Raw genomic sequence first — 18,452 nt, 5'->3', positions numbered from 1 at the left:
ACGTTTCATACACACGACGTGTGTATCCGCCGTTCGACCCGTGCTGGACCCGTTCATATTGATCAGCCATCTCTCTGTGAGTAGCGTCCATCACACTCCCTCTCGCTGTTATAAATAGCCTATGTGACGACAAAATTTGTTTTGGTTAAAATCAACAAATAATCATGAGAATAATCGCAATCAAAATTTTGATCAAAATAATCGTGATTATCATTTTGGCCATAATCGTGCAGCCCTATTTGGATCCCATGGCACCCTGGGTGGGGCTAACACTGCCATTATTTTTGTTAATTTGTATTTTTTAAGGAATGTTTTACCACATTGAAAAATGACATCAACTACATTTTGATGTATCCTTTTTGTAAGTGTGTCAAAAACTGAAGAACAATGTGTGAATGTGTGCCCGGGTTTTCTCAGTGGTAGAGTGGGTGCACATGTACCAAGAGGTTTATGCCTCAATGCAGAGGTCCAGGGTTCAAGTCCGACTTTTGACAATTTCCTGCATGTCTTCCCCCCTTTCTCACCTAGCTGTCCTGTCAAAAATTAAAGGCGAAAAGCCCCCCCAAAAAAGCCCTGGTGAATGTGGCAGAAGGCCTCATCTGCTAGGAAAACATATTAGCTGCCACGATGCAATATTGTCGCAGTAATCAATTGATTCATGCACAATGTTTAGCTCTTATGATGAATGGGTTTAATAAATAAAAAAATCAATCAGCAATTGCTTTTTTCCTGGATTCTGAGAAGTCATGGTCCCATGCCTCCTTCAAACCCACACAACCATTCGAAAGCAAGAGTTCTTGTTCTTTAGCAACAAAGAGAATGAGTCAACACCCACTTAACTGGCATGACTCTGTATCTAAACAATTACTTGACCAAAAAGCAGAGGAAAAGAGTAGCCAAGCCTTATCTCATCTCGTTTTCCCCTGGCCTCACCATAAAAGCATGTCTTTAAATGGCTCTGACACAAACATAATGTAGGTGTGGATGGCAATCATCATCACTGATGAACTGACGATAGCTTCTCCCATGAGGTCTTCTGTTCAGCTACACAAGCAAGAGTTGTGAGTGACTAAGTCTTGGTAGAGGGGTGGAGCTTTCTAACCGGAGGTGGGTGGATTCATTTCTCCATGTTTTTCTGTGATTTGCAGGAGAACGTCCATCTCTGGAAACTGGAAGGCTAACACGGGCTCTGCTATGTTGGAACAGATCGCAATGACTGACAGGTGAGCTGAGTCAGAGAAACAGTGGGAAAATTATGACCTGTTTGGGCAATTTACTACTTTTTGTATATTTTATACCTTCAAAGACGTCTGTGTTCCACATACATTCCACATACTGATGCAGTTTTTTGAAATATTATAGTTCAGGCTTATTTGTTTACTGTGAGCCCTGTAAAGTCCTACCTGCCCTTCATGAAATCTCCAGTGATTATGGGCTCTTTAATTATTGGTTTATCAGCTATTGGGGTTACTGTGTTCCAGATATCAGCTGTGGGTGGACTCCTGCGCTGAGATGTTTGGTGGCCTAGACATCTGTGCAGTGAAGGCCGTCCATGGAAAAGACGGGAACGACTATATCATCGAGGTCAGTTTGTTTTCAGAATAACCCCCCAAGTTCAGTCTGAGATTGGAAAATTAAAGATGGAGTTTCAAGAAAAAAAGGCTCAATCTTGCTATCATGAAAATACACCTTATATTTTACTTTCAGTTTATTTTGAAGCAAACACTAAAGTATATTTTGAATATTTTGTAGATTCATTTGATATTCATCAAATTTTAAGATTTATACAGGAAACGGACAACATGTCCCATTCCAAACATTCCCAACATTCTTGGCAAGTTACCAGCGCTCGGCCTACACCAGTCATCTCTGTAGTAAAATAGCATGGTAAAACGCCAATCCAATGTAAATGTTAGCTTGGATTAAATCTCCTTTCCTTCTGATACTATTCTCATATCATGGTAAAAGTCCAGAGGGAAAGGGTGTAGCCAGACTGGATGGCACATGATCACCAAAGCCTTGAAAGAATGATTAGTCTGTAGACCAAACACAGGCAGTAGAATGAAAACATCACATGTCACGGTGGTTGACTCACTACCAACACAGCCTGTTTATTTTGAGCTCACTGGTAAATTCTTGCATTCTCCGTGCAGTTTCCAGTTTGTGGACAAATAAAATGACTGTTGCATGACCTGACACAGCCCATTTGGTGAGTAGTAACTTCAAGTTTGGGGTTTCATTCCCCAAAGGGATGAACATGGCCGTAACACTGCCTGGGTTAGGATTCATATCCCACTGAGGTTACACTATGCTGGAAATGCATTCAAGGGTCAGTAATATCACATCATGTAACATGTTAAAGCTGGTCTTATCAATATTTTTATATTAACCACTGATCAACTTACTGTGTGTAATATCAAAAGAGTCACAGTAACTAGAAGGGCAGACCTCCACCAAGGCATTAAATTAGACCAGTAGTTTTTCCATAATCTTACTGAATAACAAACAAATAGACAAACAAGCTTCTTGGCTGAGAATTATCGCTCTGCAGTTCACTTCAGGTCTACGTTTTAGCGTCTTCTTTTTTGGGGGCATTTTAGGCCTTCATTGGATAGGACAGTTAAGGCATGAAAGAAAAGAGAGAGGGGAGTGACATGCAGCAAAGGGCCGCAGGTCGGAATTGAACCTGCGACCACTGCGGTGAGGACTGAGCCTCTGTACATGGGGCACACACTCTATCAGGTGAGGCTGCCTAGGCGCCCCGTCTTAGCGTCTTCTAGCTAATCTAGAAGATGGGCATTCAACAGGAAGAAAAACATCAGAAGCACAGACACCAATTTCTACCTCTACAGCAGTGACAACCAGGGTACATGTAACCCAGTGGGTACATGTTGCAGTTATGTAAGAGTGTGTGTCAGCAAGCACAGAAGTTTAAACAGGTAGCTAAAAGTAATGAATAAACAGTTTTATAATGATTAGCTGAAAGTAATGTTAATGGATGGTCGAAACCTTCAGCTTTACTGCAAATAGTAGTAGTCTAGTAGGCTAATTCTGTAGTAGTGTGACTGCTGACCAAACCAACCTTAAAAAAATAACAGCATCCACTCCTACAGGACCGTGGGGTTACTTCAGACCCAAAAGGTTGGGAACTACTGCTCTAGACGTTAGACTTTAGTGTCCTCAAGGGGAAATTCTTTGACACAACACTGGAACTGAAAGTAGACTATAATGCAATTCATCAACAACAAGGTTGAGTTAGTAAGGGTCATATCTTGCTTTCTATTAATTACATTTCAGTCTGCTATCAGTTGTCACTTTATCTACTGGCACATTAAAAATCATTAATCCTGTTGTATGAGGGTCATTGCAAAACAGAAAATCCGTTGCTGAAGTGGAGGCAGACAGTACCGGTTAGGAGAACAGTAGAAAGGGTAATCATAACATTGCTATTCAATGTTCTTGTACAGCAGTGACCGATGATATACTATGTAAGAAGTCGATATGCTGGGGGAATTTTCCTTTGATTATTATACCCAGGAAAAAAGAGAAATAGTTATATAATCTGTAATCAGTTTTGTTTTTAGAGCGGTCTTCTATGTCTTCAAATCTAAGGAAACAGGCTGGTTTGGGACGTCTGATGTGCCCATATTTAGCTTGAGACCGTTACATCACACTTCTCTCTATCTATACACTGGGTGAGGTCAGCAGTAAGAAAATAAGCCTCTTTTTTTTTTTAAACTCAATCTCAGGAAATATCTACCAGCTCCCTAGAGATGTGTTTCTTAGAGCCGGACTGTTTGGACAGAGAAACTGGTGACATAGTTGAGTAACAATGTTCTGTGACAAGAAATGCTTCCTCGTCTGCTCTATCTAGCTGTCTCTTTCTCTCTAACCCTTCAGCATGATGGAATTTAATTAACCACGACAGGGAGGTGCTGCCGGTCCATCACAGTGGGAATCTGTTTTTTGTTCCAGACAAAGACATCAGCCATGACACTTCTCTCTAATGAAAAGTAACGAGCTGCTCCGAGGCACTTCATTAACAGTCTACTGCGGCTGGTATTAGCATGAAGCAAACTCCAGCTTTGTGTTGATTTGCTGAAAATGATTTCAGACAATAGAGCAGGCTGCGACAAGACATGATATCCCACAACATCATGACATGGCAAAGTACTTCATGTCAAATGACATGACACTATACAACACGACAATATGACATGCAACATGACAATAGAAAATCAACATGGCAGATGCAACACAACTTGGTGATATTTTATATCAGATAAAAGTGACATGACATGATGCAACATAATAATGGAACTCAGGTGATTGGTAATCACTTTGGGGATTCCTTCACTTTCCATTTAGAGCTTTAATCAGGTCAAGATTTCAATTTGTCCAATGCTTCCAACACTTGTATTAGCCTAACTGCAAGTCATTCCCATCAGCCTCAGCTGTTCTTTGTGTTTAGTGCTGATTAGCAAAAGTTAGCATGCTAACACACTAAATTAGGACAGTGAACAGGATGTCTGCTAAACATCAACACGTTGGCTATGTGATCATGTTAGCATGCTAACACTAAACTAAGACAGTGAACATGGTAAATATTATGTCTACTAAACATTAGTCTGGATCAACAGAAGTAAATTTTCCAGGATAAAGCATGACATCCGGTGCTTGAGCAACACGCCGGATGTCATGCTTTATCCTGGAAAATGTACTTCCGCACTCTGTGTGTGTTGCCGTTCTCAAAATTCCTTCGCTTCGGGAAATAACTTCGACCTAGCAAGCCACACATTGAAAATGGCTGGTTTCAAGGAAATTTGGGTCGCACAATAAGGCAGGCCTGCTTGGTTCTTTTAGGGAATGATTGTAAAGATTTACAAAGAATAAGTTTACGGCATTTACTATCTAACTGGGACATTGTGGGAACGATTGGCGGGGATTGCTGTGGAAGAAGTACTCACGGCAATACACTAGTAAGAGAAAATTACGTGTAACCATGTACCCGGCTAATTTAAATAGCTAACTTTACTGTATTGTGTGAACAGTTAACTTCATTTAATATTGTATGTGACGTTTTCGTTTGCAGGGTGCAAATGTTCCACCTAAATAAGTTCCTTCCCGAGTCTATTTAGCAGAGGCAGTGTGTCTGCGTCCAGAGCTTAGTGCCACCCAAGACGATTGTGTTTGGTTTAAAGAAATGCAAACATCCAAGGCCGTTTATTTTTCTCCTGTGGTGCAGCCAGACCTTACTCCAGAACGCTGTGGAGATAGGTCTGGCAATGCGAGAGAGTGTGAGAATGTTAGCTGCTAACACACTTAACTAAAATATACAAAAAACTAAAATACAGTGAACATGGTCAACGTATATATCCAGGGCTTTAAATTTACACCCACCAAATGCAGGTAAAAATTAACTTTGGTAGCATTGTAAAGCTAATAGCCAATTTGGCTGGTGATAAATGATTCCAGATTGGTTTGTTTTCCGCCAAGAAATTTGGGTGGTTTTGTGTCTTTGGCTTGGAAATGTAATCTTTATCTGGCAACACGGCTTGTATTACTAATCCAACGTTTCCCATGAACGCTTATGTTGTGACGTGTGTGTGTGTGTGTGTGCGTGTGTGCGTGCGTGTTTGTGTGTGTTTGTGTGTACGTTAATTTAAAGAAGTTAACTTAAAGTCCTCATTCTATCTGCTACTGTGGACATCAAGAAGTTAGCATTCTCAGGGCGAGCATTACAGAGCAGTAACGTGACAAGGCAGTACAAGACTAAATAGCAGAGTATGATGCCACATTACATGGCAATAAGGACCTCACAAAATTGCAGTGTCATGTCACAACAGTACATTTGCTTAAGTACAATTTTTGGTACTTGTACTCTACTTATGTATTTCTACTTTACGCTACTGTATACTACTCCATTACATTTATTTGACAGATAAATGCATTAGTTACTTTGAAGAAGATTCAGGATTTAACATGCAAAACATAAGACCAGCTTATAAGTTCTTATGCATTCTTATCAGTTAAACTACAACTTAATTCATCAGATAGATAGATAGATAGATAGATAGATAGATAGATAGATAGATAGATAGATAGATAGATAGATAGATAGATAGATACTTTCGTCCCAAAGAAAATTTTAGAATACTACTTACTTACTTATTACTACTAATAATGCAATGGCACAAGATAAGATAACTTTCTGATAGGGGCCATTCTGTCACGGCAGGATGTTACGTTATATTACAGCACAGCCTAGCATATTGTCACATTATGTCGTGACATGACATGATTTGACTCAAACCCATGACATGATTTTACTTGACAAAATGACATTCACAGCACAACATGAAAATCATGACATACCCGAGCTGCTGTATTTGAATGATACAGACAGAGATGGAGAAGAGATACAGTAAATACAGTTTAAGGATACACAGCATACTCAATAGGATACAATTAGATAACCTATTTAACTGTTTTTTTATCTTAAACATTTCTTTTGTTAAACTTGAATGGATCATAAAAACGATTAAGATAGCAAAAGGGAGGAATACAAACATTGCTATCTTAAAGCTAAAATTGTTTTCACAGGAAAACATCACCCTGTGCCCATTTCTGTAGCGCAACTGCACTATAATTTTGAATGAGCACATTTCACATGTTGTGAACTTTCCCATGCAGCAGGGTACATTGTCCAGACAGAACACTGTGCAGCTCAATAAAAGTGCAGAGTAACACCTCTATGTTCCAGTGCTGAAAAGGCCAGTGGCAGCTCCAGTCTTCTGCTAGATGACTCTGTATCCTAATAAATCAGCAGGGTGGATCCCGGCGCTGCTTGCCACCACACACCGTTTGAAGTGGGGCCTGGCGGTCGCTTGCCAGGCCTCTGCTCAGTCCCATGTGGTAATGACTCAACTGGCTAAAACAGCATGCCACACCCCACCTCACAGCCAAATCCTAGCCAAATAGCTGGGTACACACAGAAAAGCTTTAAAGACTTCTTTGGTACGGGTAGTAAATGAACACATCTCAAACTACTCTGAAAAACAAATGGTAAAAGTAAGAAACCCTGGCACATAAAAACTGTTTAGATTTGAAATGTTATTTCAATACTCTGGATTCCCCAGATTCATTACATTCAAGCGTGCATAAAACAACCCGGTCCCATTAAAGATTTTTATTTTACTTTGTGGTGTTTCCCCATGAAACATGATGTTGGAAGAGAATCCAACATCAGGAAGGGCTTTTAACTAAAGGGACCTGAATGAGACATGGTCCAGGATGGTTTGGCTGGGTCTTACCAATATCTGTCGTGTTTTATTGGATGGAAATTTAATATACTCTGCAGAGTATATAAAAAAGCTTGTAGCAAAAAGAGTTGGGTTTTCATACAGTGAATGTATCAGCAGCTGGTTGAAGAATATATTTTAATCTCACCTTTAATGGTCACATATTGATAAAAGTGAGATTTCCATGTCTTTTTCTTTATAAAGCAGATCAAAGTGCCAAATAAATGTTGTAAAAGTATCAAAACGCTCAATCTGCAGATAAATGCACACAATCTGTATTTGGAAACTGTGCCTTTAAATGAGTCAGGACTTCTGTATGGTTGTGATGTCACAACTATACTAAATTTAGGTAGAAATTGACGCTACAGTGAATGAACAGTCATTCCCCGGCTGCAATGGCACTGCAGAGACTCTGAGCGCAGATGTAGAAGACCAGGAAAAGCTGACCAATGACAACAGACTGAGCGTTTTTGAGAGGGTGGCTTAAAGAGAGAGGCGCTAAACTGGAGCGTTCTAGCCACCGCAAGAGACAGTATGTGAAAAATAATGTGTTATATAGTGTTTTTTGCACAACAAAGCATATAAACGTCCTAGTAGAAACCCAAAATACAAGTATTAACCTGAATATGAGCATACTATTGGAACTAGGGGTTGTATAATTAAATATTTGCTCGGCAACATCCCCTTAGTCACTGTTGCTATGCTTTTTAAGCTTTTCATTCTCACATAGTACGTATGCATTGGACAAGGATACACAGCACGTGTAATATCAATAAGATAAACTCCGATAAATTAGCTATGGTTACCTTGTACATTTTATTTTTTTTAAACTTGAATAAATCATTTCATTATTAAGTTAGGAAAGAGGGATGTAATGTTAGCATCTCACACAATTTCAATCTAATGAAACGCCAAACCTAGCTTTCCTGAAATTGCTCTTGAAGCATTAAGTGAGTATTTTTAATTGAATGTTGATGTTACACATAAAAACAACCTCACCTGAGAAAAGGGGAAGCCTACTCTAGTGAAATGAGCTGGTGCAGTGTTTGTTTGGAATTGGATCCCTGCACGTCCAGCACATGGTTGGACTGTGCTTGGCGCAGACTGTGTACATGAATGCGTGCCCGTCGCTGTGTTTACAGCCTGTGGCCGGGGCGCGGTGCAGCAGCCTCATCTACCACAGCGGGCATCTGCATCCAAGCCAGCAGACACTTCTCAGCTCCTGTTTGTTTTGGTCTTCAGGGAGGAAGACTGTGGGTCTCTAAGCCCCATGTGCTCTGTGGTTCTGCTGTACACGTGTATGTGCATGTGAGCTCAAGTGGTGGGAAATTAAAAAAAAAAAAAAAATCTTTGGTTAATTATTTGTGTATGGCAGTTGATGTGGTAGTGTATGTGCCAAGTCATACCCAGAGCAACATAATATTTATAGATGGAGTCACTTTTTATATGCTGCTCGCTGATGATTCTAATTTTGGGTCCCTTTTGCATAGCACAGTGTGGCACAGAAAAATCCCAGTTAGTTGGAAAGATGAGATTGGTGCGTTCAAATAAATACGTATTCAGTAAATCTACTGCCTAAATGGAACTCTCAACATGTTTGTCCCCCGAGACCTTGAAAAAGATGCTATACAATTGTCTCAAGCTGCATGCGCACAGAAAACTATTACCGTAGTTTCTCTTTTTACTTTGGTTTATGTGATTTATTATCAGAGAGCTGGGCTGCTAATGGCCTTTTTAAAAGAAAAAAAAATAGAGAAGTTTTTCTCTCTTTCTTGTCAATTTAGCATGCATCTTAAAGGTTTCAACACAAGGATTTAATACCTCCTTAATTACCTTGTAGTGGTAGGAGGATGTAGCAGGACAATCCCAAGACAGGGGGCTTTCTGATGAGTGTGAGTGCATGGGAACAACCAGAAAAGTCAGTGTCATGCTCAGTGCATCCGGCAATAAACTAAATTAAAGGTCAGAAGAGTGTTTTCTAGCTTATATTGTCTGAACAGTGGCAAACTACTGTGGGGAACATTGTTGTATATGTGATCTCTGTAAAATGACTCATCATTGCTGGCAAAGAACCACAGAGTCCATTACCACTGACACCATTTGGAACCTGAACACGGCTCATCCTCATGACTAGAGATCTAATCCTGCCATCTAGTGGAGAAGTTATAACATTCCAGTTCTTTGGTGTTTCTGCTGAAACCATCCAGGACCCTGATTGGCCATTTTTCTGTCTCTGCAGGTGATGGACAGCTCCATGCCTCTGATTGGTGAGCATGTGGAGGAAGATAGACAGCTGATCACAGAGCTGGTTATCAACAAGATGGCCCAGGTGCTGCTGGGAGTTTCCACACCTCAGACTTCATCTGTCAAGGTACATCAGTACGTTATATCTGACACATCACCTTTATGTACAAAGGTAAGTCAGACTAGCCTACCTTTAGATAAGACCCCCCTTTTCCAACTCCCTCTGCCCACTAATAGTTTTTGTACCATTCCTAATTCCAGTTTAACTTCCACCTGTATTGACATTGGAAATATGTCTACTGCGAGGACGTCCTCAGTATTGTTTTTTTGTATGTTCAGTATTGTTTTAGCAACCTGGGGTTAGTTTAGTATTTAAAAAGTACATACTGTAATACAGTACATAAGTGATATGTGTATATTTCAAAGTAACTAGTTTTAGACCAACATAATATTTTATATGTGAATGGACTTTGAACTAGCATTTATTTATGTTATGAAATAAAATAGAAATTATAATTTTTTTCAATATCATCGGAACAGCTAAACCAATTAAATGGAATGTGAAATAGTATACAGTAACTGATATCACAACTACTTCTACTAACGTTCCTGCTGAAATTACTTTACCTTGACTATTACTTGTAAGGCTCAAATTGAATACTCACACTACTATCTCACAGATTCTATTCAATAATATACAACTTTTAAAAATACTACTAGTGTAGTGCCTTATCTTAAAGCAGAATTTAAAGCCCCCAAAGATGTCTGAGTGCACAGCTCCGTTCTGGTACATTACCAAGTACATGCATAAACATTTAAACTCTCATCCACTGTGCTGATATCCCTGTATCATTCTTCATCCACAGACCACACAGCCCAGACGAGGTAGGAGACCCTTTTGTTGCGTTTGTTTATTACTGCAACAGAGCACTGGCTGCAGCAGTGTTGCGCTAAAGTAAAACAACTCCTCTTCATGCAATGTACGTGTGTATCTACTGCAGGGGGACACCGCTCTGCCTCCGCCTCTCCATCTCAGTCGGCCCAGGGTTCACCTCAGCGAGCCCGATCAGCCAGCACCTCACCCAGCCAGGCCTTCCAGCCCGGGCCCATCCCTGCCACCTCTGGGCCTGGAGCTCAGAAACAGTCCCCACAGCTGAAGTACGTCCACACTGGGGTCCTACTAACAGCACACCATTATAGAGGCGAAGTCCGTGCCCTTCCAATGGACCTCATGGGATCTTAATTTAAAAAAGAATATGTAGTGAATGGGAGAGACTAATAATTTGTTGATCCCATTGGAATTGAGCCATGAATTACACATATGATGTTTGTAGATTAAAACGATAATTATGCAAGTGAAGAAAGTCACAGTTTGTACGAGAACCACTTAGTTTTGTGTGAAACCGCTAGGTGAACTACAACCGCTAGCTAGCTAGCCAAGCTAGGTTCCACAACATGTGATGTCATCTTACGTTATTTATCCAGCAAAGTTTTTATCAGCCGAGAAGCGACAGAACGAGCAAGGGTTCGCAGCTCGTGTGGGTAACGTTACATCCCAGTACAAAACAGACACCATAGCTTCAGCGAGACGTCACCCATGCATCTTTGAAGTGTGTAGTCTTTCTAATTATGTATTTTCAAAGTCTAATACTTTAACAGTTTTACGACAAATTGAGACTTTCTTCACTTGGAAAGTTATCTTTTAAACTGATGAACATCATATGTGTAATCCATGGCTCAATTCTAAAGGGTTCAAGAAAGAATAAGTATCTCCCCATTTAGTGCCGTTAATACTTTTTTTCCAATTAAATGTCCCATGATGGCCCACCTGAAAGTGAGGGACTTTGTATCATCCATGACACCATCAGTATAAGTTTAATGAGCCTATTTGAGTATTAAGTGTTTACTTTTGTCCACGACTGTTCTCTTTATTGCTCAGCAAATCCCAGTCTCTGACCAACACCTTCACGGAGACGTTACGAGGAAGCCTGACCGACGACGAGGCCAAGGCTGAGACCATCCGCAGCCTCCGACAGTCCTTCGCCAGCCTCTTCTCCGACTAAAAGCCTCTCCAGAAGCTTCCTCGTTCTGTTAGTTGTCAGGTTTGAAAAAGAAAAAGAAAACCAACCCTGACTGGTTCATCTGTTGTGGAATCTCCCTCCACATCCGAGCCTCAGCTTCCTGTTCCTTCTCTTTCCTTCTCACTGTTTGTGAAGTTTGACACACGGTGCAACCCGCTGTCCTCAGATCAGTGTTACATCTATCACTAGAAAGGCCAATAGATATTGGGGTTCTAACATAAAGGCCAGTGTGTTGACTGAAGATGTCAAACTTTAAAAGCGGACTTATTTGCATTGGTCTTCCTTACAGGAGATATTAAAGAGATGTAGGTAGTGATGGCCAAATGAAGCTTGGTGAACCAGTGTCTTTATTTTCCGAGCCCACTAGATGGCGCTCTCTGCTCAACAATTGGTTGAGAATATACTGAAATGCTATGCCTCAGGCCTTTCTCTTAAAACTAAGAGCACCATCTAGTGGGGTCAGAAAATAAAGATACTGGTTCACAAAGCTTCATTTGGCCATCACTAGATGTAGGATGTCAGTGCACTGCAGTCCCCTGATGGCCTTTCTAGTGGTAAGTAATAACAGTAAATAATCATAATCATTGCTCATAATGCTTGGTATATAGTTGTAATTCTGCGTTCTGTTTGTCCAACCAGTGAAACTTGTCATTATTCGGTCGTGTCTTATACATATATACACATATACACATAATTATAACATTGATTGCAGCTTCCAAACCGTTTGCAGATGTCTATCCCAATACTCTTATCTGAAACTGTTCCGGTTATCTCCTGAGAAATATACTAAGTCCTCACGGTTCACCAGCGATTTTAAGCATCTTGCCAGCAGCCACATTTCTCAGACATCCATGTGCTGTAGACACATATTGGCTTAGTAGTGACTCCTCTACCTAACATTACCAAAGTGCTTTTAATAATATCATAAAAACAACCCCCCTCCCCCTGCACTGGGAGAAGAAAACAATCGCACAGCTAACCAACCTTTGAGCGTGTGATTTCACAAGGTGCAAATGCTCTACTGGCCTACAGCCATTGTCTTCCATCATAGCCCAGATCTTCCCCTGCAGTTCTTCTTTTTCCTAATGTTATGTGCTTTGAAAAATGGCACTACAGTGTATTTTCTGTGGGGGATTTGTACCATGACTACAGTACTACTGCTGTGTGTGTGTGTGAGTGTTTAAAGGCGAACAGTGAGGTGTATTTGAGACTTAAATTTCCACTGAGACCGAAAAAAGATTTAGTTGTGTAACATCACATCTTATATCTTTATACTCCTTTATCATTTATCATGGTCATATTTTTAGTGTTTGGTCAAACAGTGAGTATACAACAATTTGCAGTGGTAGCAGCCAAAGCAGACACTTTTTCTTTTTTTTTACTCTTCCATCCTGCTTTGGAACTGCATGTAAATGTTAAGTGTATGTCATACGTAGAGTTCAATTGGTATTTTCTAACAGAAAGCCAGCACAAGCTCATGATTTTAACTATTCCATAAAGACAGCAAAAACCATGGTAAGGCTTTATTTTATGGGTGCTGCAATTCAGTAAGGATTTCCTAGAAAGGACAATGTAATTTGGGGCAAATTATAGGAAAATATATTAATAATAACATTATTTATACAGTATATACATATATAATAATATGTTTCCTTATGCATAGGTATCGAGAACCAGGAACGTTACCATTTACAGTCTAACTGCTCTAAAGATGGGATGTGCCTACATTATATTGGAGCTTCGAAAGAAAATGAGATGTTTTGCTATTGTGATTTAGATTTAATGACTAATAAATTGACGATGATCCAATTTAATCTATGTAAAATATTTAATTATTTGATGGAAACCTAATTGTATGCAACTATTTTGGTAAAAGAAGTTCAAGCTACCAGTTTTATTTGGAATCAATCAATCAATCAGATTTATTTGTCACATGAAATTTTGCGAGGTACAATTCCAGTGAAATGTAATTTAATATCAACTGAATACTGTCTCTGTGTTCCTATATAATTAGCACTAAATTACGTCTTTTCAGGAAATGTGAATGTTAGTTCTTCTATTCCAAGGAAATAATTAGGAACATAAAAGGTATCTGTTTGTTGCAACAGGCTACAGAAGTACATTTGGCTTTCCATGCAGCACAATCACACTCTGTGTTCTTTTTGCAGGAAAGGAAAAGCTGTCTTGTAGTTTGCTCTGGATTTATCTGTGCAAAACTAAATAAGCCTTGATTTGTTTATCATTTAGAAGGACCTGGCCAAAAAAGAAAATTATAATCTATATTAGCTCTTATTCTTTTGTCTAAATACCACAAACAAAAACACAAATAGGATATTTGAATACCTTTGAGCTGTGTGCATTCATTTAAATGGATCTGTGATTCCAGAGTTTTTATTGTTCTTTACATAATAATGAAAATAATAATAATTAATAATAATATTCATAATAATAAACCCCATTTTAAGATCAATTTTAAGATTTAACTATTTAAATGCATGAAGCTGAATAAAATGTATAGTGGTGTGCGTGCGTGTGTATGTGTGAGTAATTCAAGTTGTAAATTTGCCATTATGATTAGTAATAATACTACCACAAAAATAATTTGCAATAATTCTGTTGATTTTAAATTATGAAGCTTGACACTTTAAGAAAAGCTGCAATTTTTGCCCAAGCTTTATTCGGTGCTTTGCCGCTCTGACTGGCAGAAACATGAGAAACTAACATTGTTTTTTCATTGAGCTGAAAATTCTTAAAATGTGTTTGATCAATAAAAGACACTCCACAGTGCTCGTACAAAGCAATGATGGCGAGAGTAGTTTTCCGGCTACAAACAGTTGCTCTGGAGGGAAAATAATCAGATTGGGTGCATTTTTTATCAGTGGGAGGAACCACAGTTGTGTATGCTATGTTCACACTATCAAGCATCAAAAGCTACAAAACTGCCAGGCGTGGCCAGCTCCATCGTCGCTGAGTCATCGTTTTTATTTTGTTTCACTAGAATAGCTAGCATAGCGTCAGCTAGCATAGCGTCAGCTAACTAAGCTAAGTAACACGGTACTACAGCTAGCTGTGTGCATTTATCAAAATAAATGATTGGTTGACGCTTCACCGCATCATTAGAGCGAGTGAAACATTGACATTGACATTTCAACTTTGATTTGTAGGTAGTCACACGAGTGTTGGGCGTCAGTTTGTAGCTTTAGCGGCTTCAACTGAAAGTGACTGAGACGTAGCTGTTGTGTTGTTGCTCATAGTGTGAACACAGCGTTTAAGTAGTTAATTGACCATTTACTAAGCCCCGCCCTCTTTCTGTTCCTACCTGTTTACAACAATAATGGTGACAGTTTTACTTTTTTCTTCTTTTTTTTAAACATTTTTTAAAGAGTGGATCTTTAAGTAGAAAGGAACTTTTCATTGCAACACATTCTCATACCTAAACAACTGATAGGCCAATAACTCCAAAAAGGACATATATGAACGTTGTTTTTATTAATTTTTATACACATAACTAGCAACCCCACAGACAAAATGCTCCTTATAACTGGAAATAACACAAGCTTATGCAGTAAGCTAGTTAGCCAGACATGCTAACGTTAGCTGCTTTCCTTTGAGCAGATGAACACACAGTTTAATCCATTCCTTGCGTTATTGCCTGTGGATTTTGGTTTTTGGAAAGAAACGGCTGCTAAGATGTGATTGGACAAATGCTGTTAAATGGGAGGGGTTCAGTGAACGGTCAATTAGCACGCTCACCTTTCAACATCAGAGAAAGTCTCTGCTAGTAATGTTTTCCTTTATTGCCATTTAAGTTTTACTCCGGTGAGTCTGTCATTCGTGTGGCAATAAAAAATCAACTGGAGTGCTGTCCTAGTATCTTTATCCATTTTTCACACTTCCCAAATTTTTTTGTAAAAGCAACATTCTGTTCTGCAGTCAGCTTTTTCTCTAAGTGTAGAGCACTTTTGCAAGCGTTTCATCACTTCTGGCACTGTGTCAAAATGGACCTAATTAGCATTTCATTGTGAGACCGCTTGAAGGTTTGAATCCTATTGTTTTGTCTCTATTGTAAAGATGCCTACTACTTAGTATGTAAGACTGCAGTGTGATAAGCCATAACCAATCCATGAGGATTTACTATTCCTTAAATGCCAAACGCAATAATGGCTGTGACGTCACTAAGAAACTGAAATATTAACTTAAATCACTGTGTCCATTCTCTTTTAGAGACATTAGGAGGCCTGTCCTGCCCTGCAGAGGCAGTAACTCTTTTTGATTTGGAGTTCAAACCAAGAGAAATCATACCACACAGTTTAATGATCAGGATGAAAGATCAACTTTGATGTCACTTTTCTCATTCTCATGCAATTTGGGTTTACAAATGCAGTTCAGTCTATGCCATACATATACCCATCTATTTGGTCAGTTTGTTTGGTCTTCATTTGCTGTTTTTAATTAGGTGTCGGATAAAGTCTCTCATTGAGCTGTTTTATCTTAACATTTCGGATACTTTTAATTTGACTCATTTCAATTTCAATTCAATCTGAGCTGCAAAGTTGGCTAGTAACTACCTCAAGTTCAGCAGTGTTCTGCAGAAAATGACTATAGAGTGGTAGTACTGGAAAAGATTTTGTGAAATGAGCAAACCACATTAGTGCAAGAAAAGGGGATTGGAAATTGCCCCTTTAGCCGGAAGGGATTAGTTTGACACATGGACTGTGGGAAAACAACAATGCAGTGTCTGTGACATCAACTTAAGGAGGATCAGATACCAGATTTACTGCAACATCCAAACATAGGCAGCAGGGTGGAGACTGTAAATGCCTTCCATTAACAGACAGCACAGTATAAAATCTACTCAATCACTCCCCACACATACTCTGTGTTACGTTTCAATATCCTATTAATGGACCTATGGTTTAATGGAATGCATATAACTACTAAGACCTTAACCATTTTAAATTGGTGCTTCTAAAAAGAATATGGCAGTCTAGCCATTCTTGTTGTTATAGTTATATTTTTATTTCCAACTGACCAAAGGAGGCAACTGCAGCAAAGGCCATCTGTTTGATCAGATTTTTAATAGCCAGGTGTTAGATTATTTTAATTTACCATCAAAAAAGGTTTGCTAGATGAGCTTGTTATTTACATTACCGGTCAAAAGTTTGGGGTCACTTAGAGATTTATTTTGCACTCCATTATAGACAGAATACCAGCTGAGGTCAGTTTTTTTAACCAGGGCAGCAGTTTTCAGATTACATTATGTGCTTACATAATTGCAAAAGGGTTCTCCAATGTGTTCTCAGTTAGTTTTTTAAAATGATATCAAATTAGTAAACAGAATGTGCCTTTGGAACATTGGATGAATGGTTGCTGATAATAGCCAATACAATGTAGATATTGCATTAAAGATCAGCCACCCACTCAGATCAGCTGGTATTCTGTCTATAATGGAGTAGTATGGAAATTTGTAAGTGACCCCAAACTTTTGACCAGTAATGTATGTACTCAGTTTTTTCAGAAAACGTTTTTATCCTGTTTTGTAATACACAGATAGGGGGGGGGGCACATCTGATTTGTTCCTACCAGCAGGTTTATCTGGCCCTGGTACCCATTTTTGTGTGTTTCTTTTTTTTTTTGCCAGCACAAAGTGGGCATTAGAGGAACACGTTAAAAAATAGTTCTCCCATCAAGAAGAAAATAAAGCGTCAAGAGAGCTCCCTTTTTGTGATATTTTACTTGACTTTCAGCTGCCTCAGCCAATCACAGCCTCAGCCCCACTCCGGCTTCCTCACTGAAAACTCCTTTCTTCTAAATGTATCTTAAAAAACCTGGTGTGCATGTCACAGATGCAGCATTCGTGTTCTTAAACAGTGCGTGCAGAGTTAGTACTCATTTCACAAAATTTTGCGCGACACGTTGCATCACCCCATCTTTGTTTTTACTTCCGTTTAAACATGACGTTCCATTTGGAGAAAAGGCCACTCTGCTGTTTTAACATTTCATTTCCTTTCAGACATGACGTGTTTAAGTCACAAGCTCAACTTTAGGCGTGCTGAACTGATACATAACGCAGAGTTGAATATGCAGCAACAGAGATTTGCCATTAACTACAGCTAATACTGCAAGGAAAGCCCAAGTTTACCTTAAATGTGATGTTTGTAATTGACAGATATAATGTCATTGCACGGGTTTATTTGCCGATCTTTCAGTCCACTGTGTCCCTTCCTCTTTGCTGAATGGTGAATGGTATTGTATGGTATTTTAAGTGTCTTAACGTTCTGTATATCGGTGTAAATGTGGCATGGAAACCAAACCCCTCTTGTGTGCCTCAGGTGTGTAAATTTGGTCGTTCCGTGATCTCAGTGTCTGGCTGCTTATTTGTGAGACGCATCTCATGTGTTTCTGTAATTTAGTAGTATTAACATTATTTGGTTTTCTGTATTTTTGTTCTTTGGTCTGAAAAGCAAGATTCCTGTTATTAAAGGTACCACTTTTATTACACCTGCGGTGCGTTCCAGTTTCTGTCAGTCCGCTCCACATGAGAGGATTTCAATGTTTTCTCTCCATTTATGGTCATTGTAGCAGAAGTCCTGGCTCATACTCTCCTTTTGAAAAAATCCTGTTTGAAACACGCAACTTTCAGAATATTTGGTGATAATCTCCGAATCCCTTCATCTTGGATTACTACCACGTTTTATCCCTCTTGGCATGAAGCTTGGAGTGTTAAAAGCTGACTGGCAACACAAGGCCACAATGAGGGAAACCTGCTGGGCTGCAGTGCTGCCTTTCATCCGCTGCCCACTTCACGTCAAGCGTTCAAATGAAT

At 39.3% G+C, this 18,452-nt stretch overlaps 1 protein-coding gene across 1 annotated transcript in view; it reads left to right on the top strand.

Annotated features, from left to right (window-relative positions):
• The window catches only part of syn3 (synapsin III), a gene marked incomplete at its 5' end in the record, with an annotated part of 124,157 nt that extends 106,032 nt beyond the window's left edge, over nucleotides 1-18,125 (top strand). The window contains 7 exon segments of the mRNA XM_032504669.1: nucleotides 1,149-1,223; nucleotides 1,482-1,584; nucleotides 9,541-9,672; nucleotides 10,412-10,430; nucleotides 10,547-10,703; nucleotides 11,485-11,935; nucleotides 12,141-18,125. Of these exon segments, the coding sequence (XP_032360560.1) occupies nucleotides 1,149-1,223; nucleotides 1,482-1,584; nucleotides 9,541-9,672; nucleotides 10,412-10,430; nucleotides 10,547-10,703; nucleotides 11,485-11,608 (610 nt within the window). The 3' untranslated portion in view covers nucleotides 11,609-11,935; nucleotides 12,141-18,125.
• Between the last annotated feature and the right edge of the window lie 327 nt (nucleotides 18,126-18,452).

Source organism: Etheostoma spectabile, chromosome 23 (genome assembly GCF_008692095.1).
Source record: "Etheostoma spectabile isolate EspeVRDwgs_2016 chromosome 23, UIUC_Espe_1.0, whole genome shotgun sequence".
Lineage (NCBI taxonomy): Eukaryota > Metazoa > Chordata > Actinopteri > Perciformes > Percidae > Etheostoma > Etheostoma spectabile.
Note: the sequence above shows the minus strand (reverse complement) of the source record. Positions and strands in the feature narration are given on the sequence as shown.